This window comes from Rhinolophus sinicus, chromosome 2, assembly GCF_057876585.1.
Source record: "Rhinolophus sinicus isolate RSI-liver-muscle chromosome 2, RSI-T2T, whole genome shotgun sequence".
NCBI classification, from domain to species: Eukaryota; Metazoa; Chordata; class Mammalia; order Chiroptera; family Rhinolophidae; genus Rhinolophus; species Rhinolophus sinicus.
In genome coordinates this window covers 124,201,491-124,219,868 of record NC_142502.1, presented here as the reverse complement: position 1 = coordinate 124,219,868, position 18,378 = coordinate 124,201,491, and the positions used below count along the sequence as shown (strand labels likewise).

The following is an 18,378-nucleotide window of genomic DNA, read 5'->3' as shown; positions in this document are numbered from 1 at the left end:
GTTTTATCGCTCTTCAGTGGGAGGGACTCGGGCGGAACTAAAGTGCCGCATTTTGTGCGCACCGAGACGGTAGGGTTTGAATGTAGCGCTTGGTGGTTTTTCCTCTGCTTGGCTTCCTGTCGACGGGTAAGTTCACGCTTAGCAATATTGAGCAGTCGCTAAGTATTGGGGAATATTGGGGCATGTGTGGCGGAAAGTTGCATTTTTTTCCTGGAGCTCATATGTGGGAGCCCTATATAGATGCAGATTGATTGTCCTTATTCGCTCCTGAGTTTACGGTAACAGTCTCGGAGTTGACTGTAACCTGGATGGGCCTCCGTCCCGTTTCCTCTCCCTTTGGCTCCCGAAAATCCACTGCTTGACGTGACCCTTTTTCCCAGTCGGAGGGATTCCGGGACTCGCTTGTTGAGCCACGATTCACGAAGCTCAAGGGTCGAGCCTCCTAGGCTGGACAGCCTGGGAAAGGGAATTCGAGTTTTGTTTTAGCATTTTCTGTGCATCTACTTTATTCGTAACTCCGGCTTCCCATTGGGGATCAGCGGAACTTAATTTGTTGATGAAGATACAAAATTACTTACTTTTTAAATTGCTGCATTTTAGAAGGCGAACCTTCTGGAGTTAGTTAAAATATTTGCCATTTTACGAAAAGCCGTGTTTTTGCCGTCGTGTTTTGGTCACTACCTACCCAAAGCTGCTCGTTCTGCTTATTTTGCCAAAAGGCGTCTAGGAGGGCTGCCTACTACTTGTTAGGCATTGGGAGTTCAAAGAAGAGACATTTCTTGCCTTCAGAGATCTCGGTGTATCAAAAGGGGAATTTTATGATTTGTATTTTCAGTAATGTCCCCCATCCCCTTAGAATTAAATAGTTGTCTCTTTAGGAAAGGAAAAAAAAATTTTTTTTAAAGAACAATTACATGCATGGTCATTGTAAAACAACAAAAAAATATCAGACGTTACAGAGGCAAAAAAGAGGAAAAATCGCCCTGGTAGCCTGATAACCTTCCAGAGGTTTTCTGTGTATACACACACATTCACAGACCTTTTTTTTTTTTTTTTTTAACGGAAATGGGATCATACTTCTCATGTGATGCATGTATTTTCCTATTTTTGCATCTGCGCAAGAGAAAAATTATTGTACAGAAGATAGTATAATTGTTTCAAGGTCCAAGAGTTATATGCCTAATTATTAAGAATAACCTTTGCTTTATTAAAACATAACTTTTGACTCGTCCTCTGAAGTCTGTAAATTAAACTTCATTGATTAAATTGAGTGCCTACTCCGTGGCAGGTGCTGCTTTAAGTAGATGCTTGGGATACATCAGTGAACAAATAGAACAGATCCAAAACGAAACAAAATTTAAAAATCCTTGTCCTTACGGAACAAGCATGCTATTGGGTGGAGACAGACCATAAACAACAAACCTAATTAAACGGAACAAGCATGCTATTGGGTGGAGACAGACCATAAACAACAAACCTAATTAATTTATGTTAGAAGAAAAGTGCTATTGAAAGAAAATCAAATAGTGTAAGAAGGCTTGGAAGTGCTGACAATTGTCTTATGGGTCAAAATGCTAAATAATGGAATCAGTGTAGACCTCACTGAGCAGATGAGATTTGAGCCAAAAATTGAAGGAAGTAAGGGAATTAACCATGAGAATATCAGGAGGGGTCAGCCAGTCCCAGGGAGCATGCCTACCTGGCAAGTTCCAGAACCAGCAAAGGGGCCAGTGTGTGTAGGATTGAGCAAGAGAGTAATTGGAGATGAAGTCCTAGAGGTGGGGGTTAAGAACAGGCTATATACCCCACGCCTAGTTTCCCCTTTTATGAACATCATACATTAGTATGATGCATTTGTTATCATTGATTAATTGATATCGATACATTATTAACTAAAATTCATACTTCGTTAAGATTTTCTTAGTTTTTACCTGATGTCCTTTTGCTGCTCCCGAATCCCATCCAAGATACTACATTACTACATTTAGTCACCATGTCTCCTTAGACTCCTCTTAACTACGGCACTTTCTCAAACTTTGCTGTTTTTGATGTCCTTGACAATTTTAAGGCAGTCAGGTATTTGAGGAGCTACTAGTCAGGTCTGTTTTACAATGTCCCTCAATTGGAGTTTGTTTGGCATTTTTCTCTTAGAGCCTTGTAGGGGTTTTTTAGAGGAAGACCACAGAGAAGTGCCATTCTCATTCCATCATACCAAGGGTACATGCTTTTATCATAGTTGATGTTAACCTTGGTCACCTGGCTGATATAGTGCTTGTCAGGTTTGTCTAGTGTAGTGTTATTCCCCCCCCCCCCCCATACTGTCCTCTGAGGGGAGCAAGTTATTCAGCATAGCCCACAGTTCCAGGACGTGAGTGGTTTGCTCCTCTCTTTGTGGGCGGAGTAGCTACATAAACTATTTGGAACGGGGAGATTAGTTTCTTCTCTCCCATTAATTTAATTTATTCACTTATTTATAGCAGTATGGACTCGTGGTTATTTTATGGTTTGGATTACAAACCAATATTTTGTTACTTATTTTATTGCTCATACGCTTCCAGCTTTAGCCATTGGGAGCTCTTTCATTTGGCCAGTATGCCCCTTTGACACACCTCCATCATTTTGCTTTTTGAGTATTCCTTCCTAGCACTCCAAGATGCTCCACGCTCATCTTTATCTATCCCTTCCTGCAGGCCTATAATCAGCTATTTCTCCGAGGAGCCCTGGTTCCTTTTATTAGAGTTCCGTTACAAACTGAGATCTGGGCACTGGGTGTGCTCATTGTTACTGAGATGAAATCACTTTTAGGTGCTCTCAGCTAACAGAACTAACCCATGTACATCCATGTCTAATTATTTCTATGTCCGTTAGTATCTATACTGAGCTAAACCTGAGTTCCAACTCTATTTATGTATCATTAGATCGCATGGATCATTCTACCATTCCTCTTGCTTATGTGTAACCTCCAATAGTGAGAGACCTGGTCCTTTGGAAGATTTTGAGTGGAGGAGTTGACATGATCTGATTTAGGGCTTAATGAGATGATTGCTGCTATGGTGAAAAGACCTTAGGGAAGGTGGAATGGAAGCAGGAAGGCCAATCAGGAGGCTTTTGTTGAGTTCTAAATGGTAAGAAAAAGATTTAACAGTGTGAAGCTAAATGAGTTGAGTTAGTATATAATATTTAACTTGGGAGGTAGAAGGATGGTAGAGAAATAATTGAGCATTACCTATTGGATTGGAGGACCGGAAGACTAAGCATCTCTTCTAAGTGAGCCTCCATGCAAGTACATAAAACCCAGCAAGGCAAACTGGGTGATTTGAAATAGAACTTGTTAATTCTGTGTTATAATGTTTGGGATGTGATGTCTGAATGACAGTTAGGAAATTCTCATATACCTCTAAATTCTGAGTTGAGCAGACCCAAGATCTAACACATTTATTCATACATTCATCAATAAACACTGGGTGCGTGCTGTTCATCAGATAGTGTGCTACATGCTGAGAGGGATCGAGACACATTTCTTGCTTTCAGGCCACTGAGGATGCTGTGGTTAACTCTCCTGAAACTGATCCATAATTAGTTTTGAGAGACTGGTCCAGTTGCTGAGAATTTTTCTCTTTCTTTCTTTTTTGTTTTTTTAATTCTATTTATTTATTTATTTATTTATTTATTTATTTATTTATTTATTTTTTAAGGAGGACACAGCTCACAGTGGCCCATGCGGGGATTGAACCGGCAACCCTTCCTGTTATTAGCACCACACTCTAACCAACTGAGCTAGTAACTGGCCACCCCAGGAATTTTTCTGACGTTTGGCTCTTTTCATGGGCCATCTTGCATTAATTCCCACAACTCCATTGCTTTGTCCACGTGGCAGGAAAGACCTGCAGAGTTTGAGTGAACCCAAATCTGATGGACACTGAGATATAGCACTTACCCTGCTTGGTGTTTTAGGGTGTTCTTATTATAGCTTTGTAATAATTTACTAATTTTATACATAATAGTAAAAGCTACCATTTATTGAGGGCGTCCTCTATGCCAAGTACTGTTTTAGGTGTTTTTAGAATAACTCAGTTGCAAGATAGGTATTATTTTCTTTCTGTTCTTTGGAGAAAAAATTGAAACACAAATTAAGTAACCTATCCAAAATATACGTGGAGTTAATTCATGCACCTAATCCTTCTGTTTTCAGTATGTCAGTATAATAGATTATAATTGTTTTGTGTCTAAATAAACATCACTTTTTTAGATCATAGAAGTAATGCATGTTCATTAAGAATAGTTTAAAAATACAAATAAGCAAAAAAGAATTCTGCTTTACTTTTTAACAGAAAGGTGTTACGATTCAGTGAAAATGCACTGGACTAGAAATTAACAGAATTTGGTTCCAGACCCTATACATCCTGGGTAGCTGGGGGCCTTTGGGTAAATATCTGAACTTTCTGGATTCATTTTCCTTCTCCATAAAGTAAGAGGGTTGTCAGTTCTAATTTTAGGAGTTGGGATTTCTTCGGTCCCTTCAGCTCTTTAATTTTTTGTGATTCTATAGCAAGGCATTCTTTACCTGCTCTCATTGTTGAAGATTTTTTTTTAAATGATAGTAACCCCCATTGCCCATTTTTTTGTTGAATCAGCTGAAGCTCTAACTCATTTGGTGAAAATGAGATATGGCCAATGTATTATTGCTACGTATGGTTTTGCTGAACTCTGAATAAAACATTTACTGTAACGTCATTCTTCCCTTTATTGTATTAAAATAACCAAGATTGTACTGTTAACTTTCAATCAAGGTTACCATTAACTTGTTGTTTAGTTTTTTAATACTACAGAGGGGGGACCTGTCCATTTCTAAGGCATATTTGGCCCACAGATCTATTTCCTACCCACAGCCTGTACAGAGAACAGTTACCACACTCATGGCGGGGATTTTACGCTCAATAGTTCAGAGGCCCCCAGGCAGACTACAAGTAAGTGTTTCTTTTCAAGAGTTGTCTTTTTTTTCTATTTCTTTAAAACTTTTTCTTTCTCTTTTCTAATTAACAAAACGTTATGAGCAAGTTAAACTTAACATTTTTATATATTAAATTTTTTTAATGTTGAGGGTTAATTTTGTTTATGGTTTATCTGCTGTTTTATCCCTAAAGAGTTAGAATCACATAAGATCTTTTCCTGGAGAACCTGCTGCTAAAAAATGGCCAGCATTGATTCCCCTCGGTCTGCCTTCATCTTTTTAAAGTTTTAGGTATTTTTTTTCCCTTTGATTACAAAAGAATACATTTTCAATTTTAGAAAATTAGAAAAATATAGAACAGCAGAAAGAAGAAAAACAATCTCCCAGAGACCATTGATGTCCTGTATTTTCATGTATTTCCTTCCTTTAGAAACTGCGGGTGGACCCTAACATATTCAGGAGGGCCAGAGTAAGATGCAGAGCTGCTGCCAGTTGCAGACTACAACAATGTCAGATGCTTTATATGCATATTTTAACCTCAGATTAATCCTGTGTGGTCAGTATTATGTCCTTTTTGTAGGGGGAGGAAACTGACTCTCTGAGAGGTTGTCTCATTTCTCACAGCTGGTAGGCACAGAACCAGGGTTAGAAGCTCAGTGTTTATGGGGTGTCAGAACCTTTGTTTTTCCTTTCCCTCCCTCACCCCTACTGCTTCTTCCCTAGTTGTTTTTGCCATTTCTGCAGGACAGGGGGGCACAAAGGGAATGATTATTGCCCATCCAGACAGGAGTTTCCTGGTATGAAGAATTGGCAGTGAATCCTTTGTCGTCAGCTGACTGAGAGAAACAGGACTGGAGGTTGTTTGTAGGAAGGGAACAAGAGATAGGAACTAGGAGTGAGGGCATTGTGGGACGAGAAAGCAAACTGGAAACTCATTTGGGCTCGCTTTTCCATTGTATTGTTGAAGGTGAATTATTGCACGTTGTCTAGAGCAGGGGTTGGCAAACTGCGGCCTGCAGGCTGAATTCAGCCTACCACCTATTCTTGTAAATAAAGTTTTATTGGAACACAGAGCCGTGCCCATTTGTTTACATATTGTCTAGGCTGCTTTCGCCCTTCAGTGGCAGAGTTGAGACTTGGCAATGGAAACAGTAAAACCCCCAATCTGGAAATATTTACTCTCTGGTCCTTTACAGAAAAATATTGCCAGGCCCTGCTCTGGAAGTCTATAATTATGTACTTTTTTGTGTTTTAATCTGTTAGTGGTAAGAGGAGATGTATTCATGCATGTGGGGGGCTGAGATAAACATTTGATAATTACGGGTTAAGTAGAAACAGACTTTTGTCACCTGAAAAATGGATGGGTATGGGTTTCTGCACTAGACAGAGTTCTAAAAAAAAAAAATGTTTTATATCATGTTTTAGACTGTGACAAAAGGTGTGGAGTCTCTCATTTGTACAGATTGGATTCGTCACAAATTTACCAAGTCAAGAATTCCAGATAAAGTAAGAACGAGGGTTTGGGGGCGGGGGGGTAGTTGCTATTTTTTTAAAAAAACATGGTATTTTTATAATGTTAGAACTTTTATTTTAAATCATTTGTGAGTATAGGTAGTAGTATAGCACTTAGAACATAGGATTTATGTCAGTGCTTATTAAAAAGTATAAATGTGCCCCTTGCCTTCGAAGAAGTGGGTTTTAATCATCTCAGAATGTTTATTATTCCTGTGTATGGTTTTTTCCCCTTAATATTTTGTATTTTCATATCACCATTGTCTTGAGAATATAATCCTCTTCCCCTTCCCCCAGGCTCTGTCTTTGCTGCTTTTTGCTTCCCTTTCTGTGTTGACTGTTGATTGCCACTTTGGGTCTTTTGAGTTTTCTCTGCTAGGTCTGTGTGTACATATCACTCTTTCAGAAAACTGGCTAAGCCCTGCGTTGTTTTTTGTTTGTTTGTTTGTTTGTTTGTTTGTTTGTTTGTTTTAAATGAATAAACTTTATTTCCTAGAGCAGTTTTAGGTTTATAGAAAAATGGAACAGAAGGTACGAAGAGTTCACATATCCTCCCTCCCCCCACTTACACAGTGATCCTGTCAACATCTTGCATTGGTAGAAATTGATTAGAGTTGGTGAACCAATATTGGAACATTATTATAAACTAAAGCCCATAGTTTACATCAGGGCTCACTCTTGAAAATGCTATGGGTTTTAACGAATACATAATGTCCTGTATCCACCATTGAAGTATCATACAGAATAGTGTCGCAGCCCTAAAAATTCTTTGTGTTACCCCTCTTCATCCCTCCCACTCATCCCCCAACACCTAGCACCACTGATCTTTTCACTGTCTCTATAGTTTTACCTTTTCCAGAAGGTCATGTAGTTGGCATCACACAGTATGTAGCCCTTTCAGACAGGCTTCGTTCACTTTAACAATAAGAAGTTCAGGTTCCTTCATGTCTTCATAGCTTATTTCTTTTTCTTTCAGTTAACTGTATGTTTAATCAAAAGAATGATAAGTCATGAATTAGCTATAAAATCTCTGTCTAGAATTCAGGAAAAACATGAATTTGAAAAGATCGAGTTGTTTTCCATTAAAGTGGCTGGGGACTCAGAAGTCAGACAAGGTTCTGGAAATAATGAAAGCTACTTTTTTATAACCTGAGTTTTGTGGCTGTGCAGCTCATTTTCTTTTATTGCCGAATAATATTCCATTATCCAGATGTACCAGGGTGTTTATCCATCACCTACTGAGGGGCATTTCGGTTGCCTCCGAGTTTGCGCAGTAGGGGCTAGCGCTGCTATGGACACGGGGGTGCCGGTTTCTGTGCGGAGTAAGTTTCAGCTCACTTAGGTAAATACCTAGGAATGCAATTGCTGGGATGCATGGTAAAGACTGTGTTTAGTTTTGTAAAGCCTGGGGTTTTTTTCCTCCAATTTTTTGTATTGTGGTAAAATACATATACATTAAAACTTATGGTCTTACCCATTTTTAAGTGTACAATTCAGTGGTGTTAAATATATTCACATTGTTGCGCCACCATCCATCTGCAGACCTCTTCATCTTGCAAAACTGAAACTGGTCCCATTAAACAGTAACTCCCCATTCTCTCTCCAGTCCCTGGCACCCACCATTCTCCATTGATGTTTGTAAAAGATAAAATAGTATTATATTACTATTAACTGTTTTGATACCTTTAATGTGCTTGATGTTCATTTATTAGAAACCTCTTTTATTTTTCAAGTTACGGTCTTTCTGCTGCTGTCCTTTCCACAACCATATTGTCTCATATTTTTCCATGTTTCTTAGTCTGTTACCTTCTGGAGGAAAAGGATAAATACAAATGTTAGCATTTGTTTAAAATGTGCAAGGCAGTGATTTTGATCACCAGCTGTAGTAAATGTGGAAGCTTTTACGCTTCATAAAAATGACTCTGAGGCGTGTTCCTCCAGCCCCTGCCCATCTCTGAACTTATTCCTAGATTCTCAAATGGTTTCTAGACCTTGCTGTATGGATAACTCAGGGGTACTCGACTTAAACATGTCCAAAATTAAACTCCGTCTCACTTGCCCTCCAATCAACCAAGCAAAACGGGTGCTCGTCCTAAGTTACATTAGTTAATGCTCCCATCGCAGACTGGAGACCTCTGAGTCAGTCTTCACTCCTCCCGCTTCTTCACCCTCCACAAACCCATCCATTTTACTGCTCAGAGTCCCCAAATCAGTCCCTTTCCTTCAACCACGGCCGTAAGTGCTTCCTAACTGGGTTTCCTTGTACCAGTCACCCACTTCCAATTTATTTTGTTTTCTTGTAAAAGTTTTCTTTCTGAATCTTTTTGAAGGATGATCATGTTGCTTCAAACTTTCAATAGCTTTGTATCCCTTCTGGAAACTTCTAAAGGCTCAGCCTAGTTGAACATAGTTTAACTTCCCCTACAATGCTTTTCATGCTTTTTCTACGTTAGCCACACCGAACTACTTGGTTTCCCCAAATATCTCATACTCTTCACATTTTCTCTGTATCTTCTCTCCTTTTCAATGGTGCACCTGTGCCCTCCTCTGTCAGCTGCCTTTCTATTGATCCTACACCTCTTCAAATTCCCTAGAAAAATGCAAACAAGTAAAAAGAACCAAAACCACCTTTAATCCCACCCACTTGGAGACAACTACTGTCAACACCTTCCGCATCCTTTTCTGCTGTATGTTTTAAAGATGAGAATTGTCTCACATATAATGTGTCTCTTGTGGCTTTCTTCCTTTAGCCGTATGATGTAAATCTCTCAGTGGATAATTTTCTACAATATCACTTTTAAATGATATTCTTTTGATAAAAGTACCATCTTTTTTTTTTTGGTGCTTCTTCGATATGATTCCCCAGAGATATGACTCTTGATCCCATGTCTTTGAGACCTTTATACACATGATATGTATCTGATTCTTAGAATCAGTATTTATAGAATGTATCATATTATACACACTTATTGTATTTGGTACAGATGAAGCAAATACAAGATCTTACTACACATAGTAGTATGGAAATTTGGGTTGGTTCCCCCCCCTCAAGAATGTATTATGGCCATCCTAATGCTAGTACCTGCAAAGATAGTAAACCTGATTTGTTTTAATGGCAACATTGTATCCAGTAGGATACATTATAATTTATTTAGTTATATCATATATTTTAGATTTATTATTAGTTTTATGTAAAATGTTTGCCTCGTAATTTATTTAGCCTATTGAGAAGCATGGATATGGCCTTTAAGTTTTTGAGTATTACAAATAGTGTTTAAATGTACATTTTTACTCATTACATTTTATGTACTTATGAAAGTATTTCTGTGGGATAGCTTCCTAGAACCTTTTGATTCTTAGAGAATCTGTTCAAATGTGAGCTCTGTGGAGCTATTTCTGATTCCTCCTAGGCAGTCATTTGTCTGTTTTCTCATGGTACTTTGTACATACTTTTTTATAATACTCAAGATTTATTGTCATTTTAGACTTATGTGTGTGTTCCCCCATTTCAATGGGAGTAGAGGGTGCAGCCCAGTGCCCAGCTTGGATGTGGGCATCTGAATTAGCGTCATCCTGTTTCTCCTGCATGGCCCTTCAAAACAAACAAAGTGCTTGATTGTGTGATATTTTTCTTAGTTAATCAATTTGAGGTTGAGGATTATAGAAAGATTAATAATAATTAGAGTATTATGTAGTTGTTTGTGGGGGAGGTTACGGAAAAAAAGGAGGTACACAGAAACTGTAAGTTGGAAATTACCATTTATGGTTCTTCCTTTCTAGGTGTTTCAGCCGTCACCTGCAGATCATGAAAAGTATGGTGGGGATCCACAGCACCCTCATAAACTGCATATTGTTACCAGGATAAAAAGTACAAAAAGACGTCCATATTGGGAAAAAGATATAATAAAGATGCTTGGATTAGAAAAAGTATGCACCTATTTTAGTCATCTTTAGTGTTGTTTAAATTCGCTTTAAATTTGACACTGTTAAAACTTTAAGGTATATATTTAATTTTTTGTTGTTGTTGAGATGTATTATTTAGTACAATGTGTTTGAACGTTTGACTTAGACACTGAGCCTTCACCTGAACCTTCTACTGAAACGCGGGGCCATGTGCGCTTTTGAAACTGATCTCCAACATGGTTTCTCTTTGTAGGCACATACTCCCCAAGTTCACAAGAACATCCCTTCGGTGAATGCCAAACTGAAAGTGGTGAAACATTTGATAAGGTTGGTCATTTGTTACTTCAGCAGTTTTCACAAATGTGTTGCCTGGCGTAATTCTGAAAGCATTTTCTTGCGTCACAGAATCAAGCCCCTGAGGCTGCCGCAAGGACTTCCGGCAGAGGAGGACATGGCACACACGTGCCTGAAGAGCACGGGGGAGTTAGTCGTGCGGTGGCGTCTAAGCCCCGTGGACCAGGACACAACGAGTCGTAATGCCAGAGTGGTTTCAGATTAACACGTGCAAACCCTTTTTATGTAAAGATGGTGAGAAAGTGTTCTCATTAAAATATATTATAGATGCCAGTCATTTTCACTGACTAAACACAGTGTGGTTCTTTCTTCCTATAGGCTTGGAGGTTGTGGTGCCACCTGGGTGACAATGGCATCGTTTGAACATGTAGGTTCCAGTGTCACCTTAGTAATCACACAGCAGGATAAAATTTTCAAGGGTCCAAGTGACTGAAGCATAGTCACTCTTTTTATGTGTATATACACATATGTCAAAATCTATTTTCTGCATCTAAACTTCTTTTCTCTTAATTAATTTTAAGACTGTAGCCAAATATTTAAGTTAGTTAATGAAGAATCCTTGGAAGTCTGGACAGTTTATAAATAAGAAACCGATACAAGGGTAGCTGGTTAGCTCAGTTGGTTAGAGTGTGGTGCTGGTAGCACCAAGGTTGCCGGTTCAATCCCCACATGGGCCACTGTGAGCTGCGCCCTCCTTAAAAAAAAAAAAGAAAGCAACAGATACAAAATAGTCACTAAATAAACTTTTTATGCCTTTTAGAATGGCAGTCGATTAACAAATGTTGAAAATGCCTTTGAATAATTTTGTTTATGGTTCTTTCTGTCTCAGAATTATTAAGAAAATATGAAGTAAATGCTCATGGAGAAAATAATTTTCTGCTCTCTAACTTTGTTGTCTGGAAAAAAAATAATCACTTTAGTTAAAGATAATATAAACAGTTCATTATATCTGGTACACTAATTATAAAGAAATACAAATATGTATATAGCATAGTGAATATAATTTTTCTGTTAATGCTTATTCAGATGGCAATTTAACATATGTACACTTTTATTTAACACATTGATAAATTAGTCCTATTTTAAAGCTATAGATAGAAACTTCAGTTTATTAAATATATATGCATGGCTAAATACATACACCTAAAAATATATTGTTGCTTCTATCTGTGCATGAATAATGTAAAATGAAAGTAAAAATAGAGTTGGGTAAGCAAAGATATTTTTGCCCAGAGATTTCTTTATCAAATTATTTCCCATAAAACTTTAAGCTGAGAGAGATGCCATCCTGGCCTCAACGTGCTCTTCCCACCCATCCAAATACAGCTGAGCTTGATAAGCTTGAAAGAAACTCAGGCATTTTGGGGAGACAACCTGGTGACAAAATGCAGTTATCCAGGGTAGTTCTCACTGCCACTCGCTTATGGACAGAAAAGATAAAAGCTTTACAATAATCCCCTCTGATGACCACAAGTCAAACAATGGCAGGAAGTGAGTGAGAGTGGGAGCTGCACGCCAAGACGCTCCAGCCCTGGAATAGCAATGCCCCACCTAGAAGCCAAGTGCAAAGGGGAGGGAGACCCGGAAGGAAGGAGCTCCCTAAGGAGCAGCTTCTCAAAGCTGAATTCATACTCTAGGGAGAGGGTGTTGGAGATGGATATAGAGGCTCCTTCAGGTGGTCCCCCAATCAGGAGATGTTCTGAGAGCCCCTGAACTCAAAATCTTCCAGAAGCTACATGGGCCTCTGAGTAGTCTAGGGACTCCAGTAGCCAAGGAATGCTTCCACCATAAAGTTTGCTGACCGACCAAGATCCAGGACAGCTATGTCTTCAAGAGAAGCTTGCTGGTGAGTTAAAGCTTGAACTGGAGCTAGGGCTGCTCCCTTGGGGCTGGGGGTTCCTGGGAGCCCACAGCACTGAAACTCAGACCCCCGGAGAAACAAAACTTCCAAAGTGATACCAATCATAATATTTCAGACGACAAGATACTTTCTAGTTCTCTTTCCATTCAGCGATCCTTACAACCCACATCCCACAGCCAGAGTCAGGGAAGATGTGGAGAACTTTGTGATTATTTTTCTTTTGGGGGATGTCCTTCAAAATTGTCTTAGTATTTCATGCTCCATGAGGCTAGCTAGCATACACTTTCAGCTCTTCCCAGCTGTCGTAGATTGGGTTCCCCACAAGTAGGTTCTGAGATGAAAATTTTCTGAAAGTAATTTATTTAAGAAGTATTCCCACAAAAAAAAAGTTACAGGAGTTTAAACCATTTTTTAGGTGGCATTAAATACATTCACATTGGGCAGCCATCACCACCATCCGGGTCCAGAATGTTTTCGTCTCCCAAGACTGAAGCTCTGTGCTCATTAAGCAATAACTACATTTCCCCCACCCCTCAGTCCTTGGCAATCATGTTTTCTGTTTCTACAAATTTGACTACTTTAGATATCTTGTATACTTGTAAGTGGAATCAAACAGTACTTGGCCTTTTGTGCCTTATTTCATTTAGCATCGTGTCTTTAAGGTTCATCCATGTTGTAGCAGATGCCAGAGTTTTATACTTTTTTTTTTTTTTTTTTTTTTTTTAAAGATTTTATTGGGGAAGGGGAACAGGACTTTATTGGGGAACAATGGTCAAATTGTTGTCCTTTCAATCTTAGTTGTGGGGGGTTCTGTTCAGCTTCAAGTTGTTGTTCTTTCAGTCTTAGTTGTGGAGGGCGCAGCTCAGCTCCAGGTCCAGTTGCCGTTGCTAGTTGCAGGGGGCACAGCCCACCATCCCTTGCGGGAGTCGAACTGGCAACCATGTGGTTGAGAGGACAGGCTCCAACCAACTGAGCCATCCGGGAGCTCAGCGGCAGCTCAGCTCAAGGTGCCGTGTTCAATTTTAGTTGCAGGGGGCGCTGCCCACCATCCCTTGCGGGAGTCGAGGAATTGAACTGGCAACCTTGTGGTTGAGAGCCCGTGCTCCAACCAACTGAGCCATCCGGGAGGCAGCTCAGCTCAAGGTGCCGTGTTCAATCTTAGTTGCAGGGGGCAGAGCCCACCATCCCTTGCGGGACTCGAGGAATTGAACTGGCAACCTTGTGGTTGAGAGCCCACTGGCCCATGTGGGAATCGAACCGGCAGCCTTCGGAGTTAGGAGCACGGAGCTCTAACCGCCTGAGCCACCGGGCCGGCCCAGAGTTTTATACTTTTTAAGACTGAATAATATTCCACTGTATGTATAGACCACATTTTGCTTATCCATTCATCTATTGATAGACATGTAGGTTGTTTCCACCCGTAGGCCATTGTACATAATGCTGCTATAAATGTGGTGTACAAATAGCTGTTCGAGTCCCTTCTTTCAATTCTTGTGGGCATGGAGTTGCTGGATCATATGGTAATTCTATATTTAATTTTTTTTGTGGAATTATTATACTTGATAGCTGCTCCAATTCACATTCCCACCTGCAATGCATAAGGGTTCCGGTTTCTCCATACCTTCATTCACGCTTTCATGTTCTGTCTTTTGGATAGTAGCCATCCTGATGGGTGTGAGGTGGTATCTCATTGTGGTTTCCATTTGCATTTCCCTGATGCTTAGTGATATTGAGCATCTTGTCATGTGCTTATTGGCCATCTGTATGTCTTTTTTAAAGACATGTCTATACAATTGTGTTGCCCATTTTTTAATTGGGTTGTTTGGTTGGTTGGTTTTTTTTTGTTGTTGCTGAGTTTTAGGAGTCCTCCATATATTGAGGGTAGTAATCCCTTATCAGATATGTGATTTGCAAATATTTTCTCCCATTTTGTGGGTTGTGTTTTTATTCTGCTGTGGTTTCTTTTGACGCACAAAATTTTTAATTTTGATAAAGTCCAATTTATATTTTTATTTTGTTGCCTGGCTTTTGCTGTCATATTCAAAACATCACTGCCAAATCCAATAGCATGAAGATTTTTCCCTATCTTTTCTTCTAAGGATTTTATAGTTTTAGCGCATATAATGTATGTATGAAGGTTTTTGATCCATTTTGAGTTCATTTTTTAATATGGTGTAAGGTAATGGTCCAGCTTCATTTCTTTGCATGTGAATTAGTTTTCCCCTTTTGAAGACTGTCCTTTCCCGTATTGAATGATCTTGGCTTTGGGTTGAAAATCATTTGGCCATATATGCAAAGGTTTATTTCTGAGCTCTCTATTCTATTCTATTGGTCTATATATCCCTCTTGATGCCAGTTCCACACTGATTTGATTACTGTAACTTGTAGTAAGTTTTGAAATCAGGAAGTTTGAGACCTCAGCTTTGTTTTTCTTTTTGTTTTGGCTATCCCAGAATCCCTTCAGATTCCATTTGATTTGTAGTATGGATTTTTCTTTTCCTGCAAAAAATGTTGCTGGGATTTAATAGGGATTGTACTGAATCTAGATCATTTTGGGTAGTATTGACGTCTTAACACTGTTAACAGACATCTTAACAGTGTTTCGATTCATGAACAGAGGATGTCTTTCCATTTATTTGTGTTTTCTTTAATTTTTCAGCAATGTTTTGTAGTTTACAGTGTACACATCTTTTGCTTCCTTAGTTAAGTTTATTCCTCAGTATTTTATTCTGTATGATGCTATTGAAAATGGAATTGTTTTCTTAATTTCCTTTTTAGATTTTCATTGCTGACGCATAGAAACACAACTGATTTTTGTGTGTGCATTTTATGGCCTGCAATTTAGCTGGATTTCTTTGTGTTTTTTTTCTAACAGTTTAGTGTGTGGAATATTTAGGGTTTTCTACGTATAAGATCATATCATCTGCAAACAGATCATTTTACTTCTTCCTTTACAATTTGGATGCCTTATATTTCTTTTTCTTGCCTAACTGGTTTGGCTGAACTTGCAATACTATGTCGAGTAGAAGTGGCAAAAGCAGGCATCCTTGTATTGTTCCTGATCTTAGAGGAAAAACTTTCAGTTTCTCACCACTCAGTGTGATGTTAATATGGATTTTTTCACATATGGTCTTTATTATGTTGAGTTAGTTTTCTTTTGTTCCTAGTTTGTTGGGTGTTGAAAGGGTGTTCAATTTTGTCAGTTGCTTTTTCTGTATCAGGTGAGAATACTGTGTCGTTTTTTTCCCCATTATACTTGTTTTTATAAAGCTAGAACTAAAATGAGAATGAGAGGTTGCATACAAAGGAAAAGGAAAGGAATGATGACTACAGAAGTCATTGTGATAATGACTCTGGGTAAAGAAGTTGCAAGGGGATAGAATGATGGAGGAGAGGAAGCAGTGTATTTAGATGTAGGTTACTTGTGTAAATCCCAGTTTTTATTTTGAGGTGAGGGATGAGCCTTATTAAATTGCTAAAAAATACCTAACTACAGCTATATGTAATTATAACAATAAAAGCAGGTCATACTTGGACTTTCTTTTTTAAACATTTTATTGGGGAAGGGGAACAGGACTTTATTGGGGAACAGTGTGTACTTCCATGCCTTTTTTCCAAGTCAAGTTATTGTCCTTTCATTCTTAGTTGTGTCAGGCGCAGCTCAGCTCCAGGTCCAGTTTCCGTTTTCTAGTTGCAGGGGGCACAGCCCACCATCCCCTGCGGGAGTCGAACCGGCAACCTTGTGGTTGAGAGGACTCACTCCAACCAACTGAGCCATCCGGGAGCTCAGCGGCAGCTCAGCGGCAGCTCAGCGGCAGCTCAGCTCAAGGTGCTGTGTTCAATCTTAGTTGCAGGGGGCGGAGCCCACCATCCCTTGCAGGACTCGAGGAGTTGAACCGGCAACCTTGTGGTTGAGAGCCCACTGGCCCATGTGGGAATCGAACCGGCAGCCTTCGGAGTTAGGAGCATGGAGCTCTAACCACCTGAGCCACTGAGCTGGCCCCATACTTGGACTTTTTGATAAGTGTCATGAACCAACATTTATGAGTTAATATAGTCTGACTCCTGAGGTTGGGGAAAATTTTAAATATAAAAATAATAATAGGAAAAGCATTCAGGAGTTCACTATCAGAAAGACTACAAAGGAAAGAATGAAAAGTAGTTGCTTTGACCCAAAAATTCTATTCCTCGATATTTACCCAAGAGATGTGAAAAAAGTATGTGCGCAAAAAGAGTTGTACAAGAGTGTTCTTAGCAAATGTATCCATAATAGCCCAAATCTAGAAGCAGTCCAGGTGGTCATCGATAAGAGAACTCATGAACAAACTGGCATATTCATACAATAAAATACTAGTCAACAAGAAAAAGGTACAAATCACTGATAAATGCAACAACATATGCATAGGTGAATTTTTAAAACATTTTGCTCAGTGAAGAAAGCCTTATTCAAAGGAATGTGTGCTATTTATTACATTTGAGTGAGGTTCTAGAACAGGAAAAAATATGGTATGAAGCACCTGAGCAGTAGTAGCCGTGGCAGGAGGAGATTGATTGGGAAAGAGCGTGAGAGAACTCTTGAAGTGATGGCAAGTTCTATACCAGGATTTAGGTTCAGTAGAAGTATGCACTTACTGGAAGTCATCAAATGGTGTGCGTCTGATTTGTGCATCTCATTGTCTGTAAATCTCACCTAACCGAAAAGTGTAGCCACCAAAAAGAACCACGAACAAATGTTGAACTCCTGTTAGCTGTCTCTAGGCTGAAGTCCTTGTCAGGGAGTATAATGATGTCTGAAAATTTGTCTGAAATGCACCCAAGAAAATAGATAGATTGATGGGTGGTTGCAGATGGATGGTTAAATAGATGTGTGATAAAGCAAGTAGTGTAGTAAAATGGTAAAGGCAGAACCTACGTAGTAGGTAATATGAGTGTTCACTGTAAAAACTTTGAACTTCCTTGTGTGTTTAAAATTTTTCATAATATAGAGGAAGAATGGCAATGATCAAACTTCCATTTGGAAATTAATTAAATAGTGGTGCATCCATGTAATGGAATGCAATACAATGCAACAATAAAAAAGAATTTTGTTGCTTCCGGGATACGTGAGGAGGGCTGGAGTGGGGATGCTTCTGCTTTTTATTATTTGCACAATTCTACTTTCTATGTGTTTATGTTACTTTGATTAAAATTAAAATAAAACTACAAAGGAAGGGTTACAGAAATTTTTCAAAATGAAAGATAATTGATTTTTTGTTTGAGAAGCAAGTATATTGCCCTAATAGGTATCTAATTAGGTAATCTACTTGATTCTGAAAACTGATTACCCTTGCAAAATATACCAGGTTTTGTTTGGAGATAGGGCAGATAGGCCCTTATTTTTAAGGTGGTGGTATTAGCTACCTATTAAGCCACAAACACAGTGGCTTACAACAAACACATTTATTATCCCACAGTTCCCTGGGTCAGGAATCCAGGCACAGTTCAGCTGCATCCTCTGCTTCAGTGTCTCTCATGGGATTGCAACCAAGGTGTCAACCAGGGCTGGGGTCTCATCCGAAAGTGTGACTATGGAAGGACCTGCTTCCAAACTCACTTATTGGGTTGGTGGTAGGAGTCAGTTCCTTTTGGATAGTTGGGCTGAAGGCCTCAGTTCTTAGCTGACTGTTGGCCAGAGGCCTCCCTAAGTTCTTTGCCACATGGGGCTCCTGAACATGGCACCTTGCTTCATCAAAGCCAGCAAGGGAAAGAGTTGACTAGTAAGATGGAAGTTACAATTTTATGTAATGTAATCACAGAA

General features: G+C 39.2%; 1 protein-coding gene across 5 annotated transcripts; it reads left to right on the top strand.

Moving 5' to 3' along the window:
- Window positions 1–8: 8 nt before the first annotated feature.
- MRPL30 (mitochondrial ribosomal protein L30) lies at window positions 9–13,298 on the top strand. 5 transcript variants are annotated; one of them, XM_074332367.2, is made up of 7 exons: window positions 9–126; window positions 4,890–4,967; window positions 6,377–6,457; window positions 10,244–10,390; window positions 10,620–10,693; window positions 10,772–10,954; window positions 11,039–13,298. In XM_074332367.2, exons 2-6 carry the CDS (start codon window positions 4,917–4,919, stop codon window positions 10,923–10,925), a joined length of 507 nt encoding a protein of 168 aa, XP_074188468.1. In that variant the 5' UTR covers window positions 9–126; window positions 4,890–4,916; the 3' UTR covers window positions 10,926–10,954; window positions 11,039–13,298. The 5 variants fall into 5 exon arrangements, with proteins under 5 accessions (XP_074188468.1, XP_074188470.1, XP_019609441.1 ...); XM_074332369.1 differs by lacking the exon at window positions 11,039–13,298 and having other exon boundaries at window positions 10,772–10,997; XM_074332368.1 differs by lacking the exons at window positions 9–126; window positions 11,039–13,298 and adding an exon at window positions 4,332–4,425 and having other exon boundaries at window positions 10,772–10,997.
- Window positions 13,299–18,378: the final 5,080 nt, after the last annotated feature.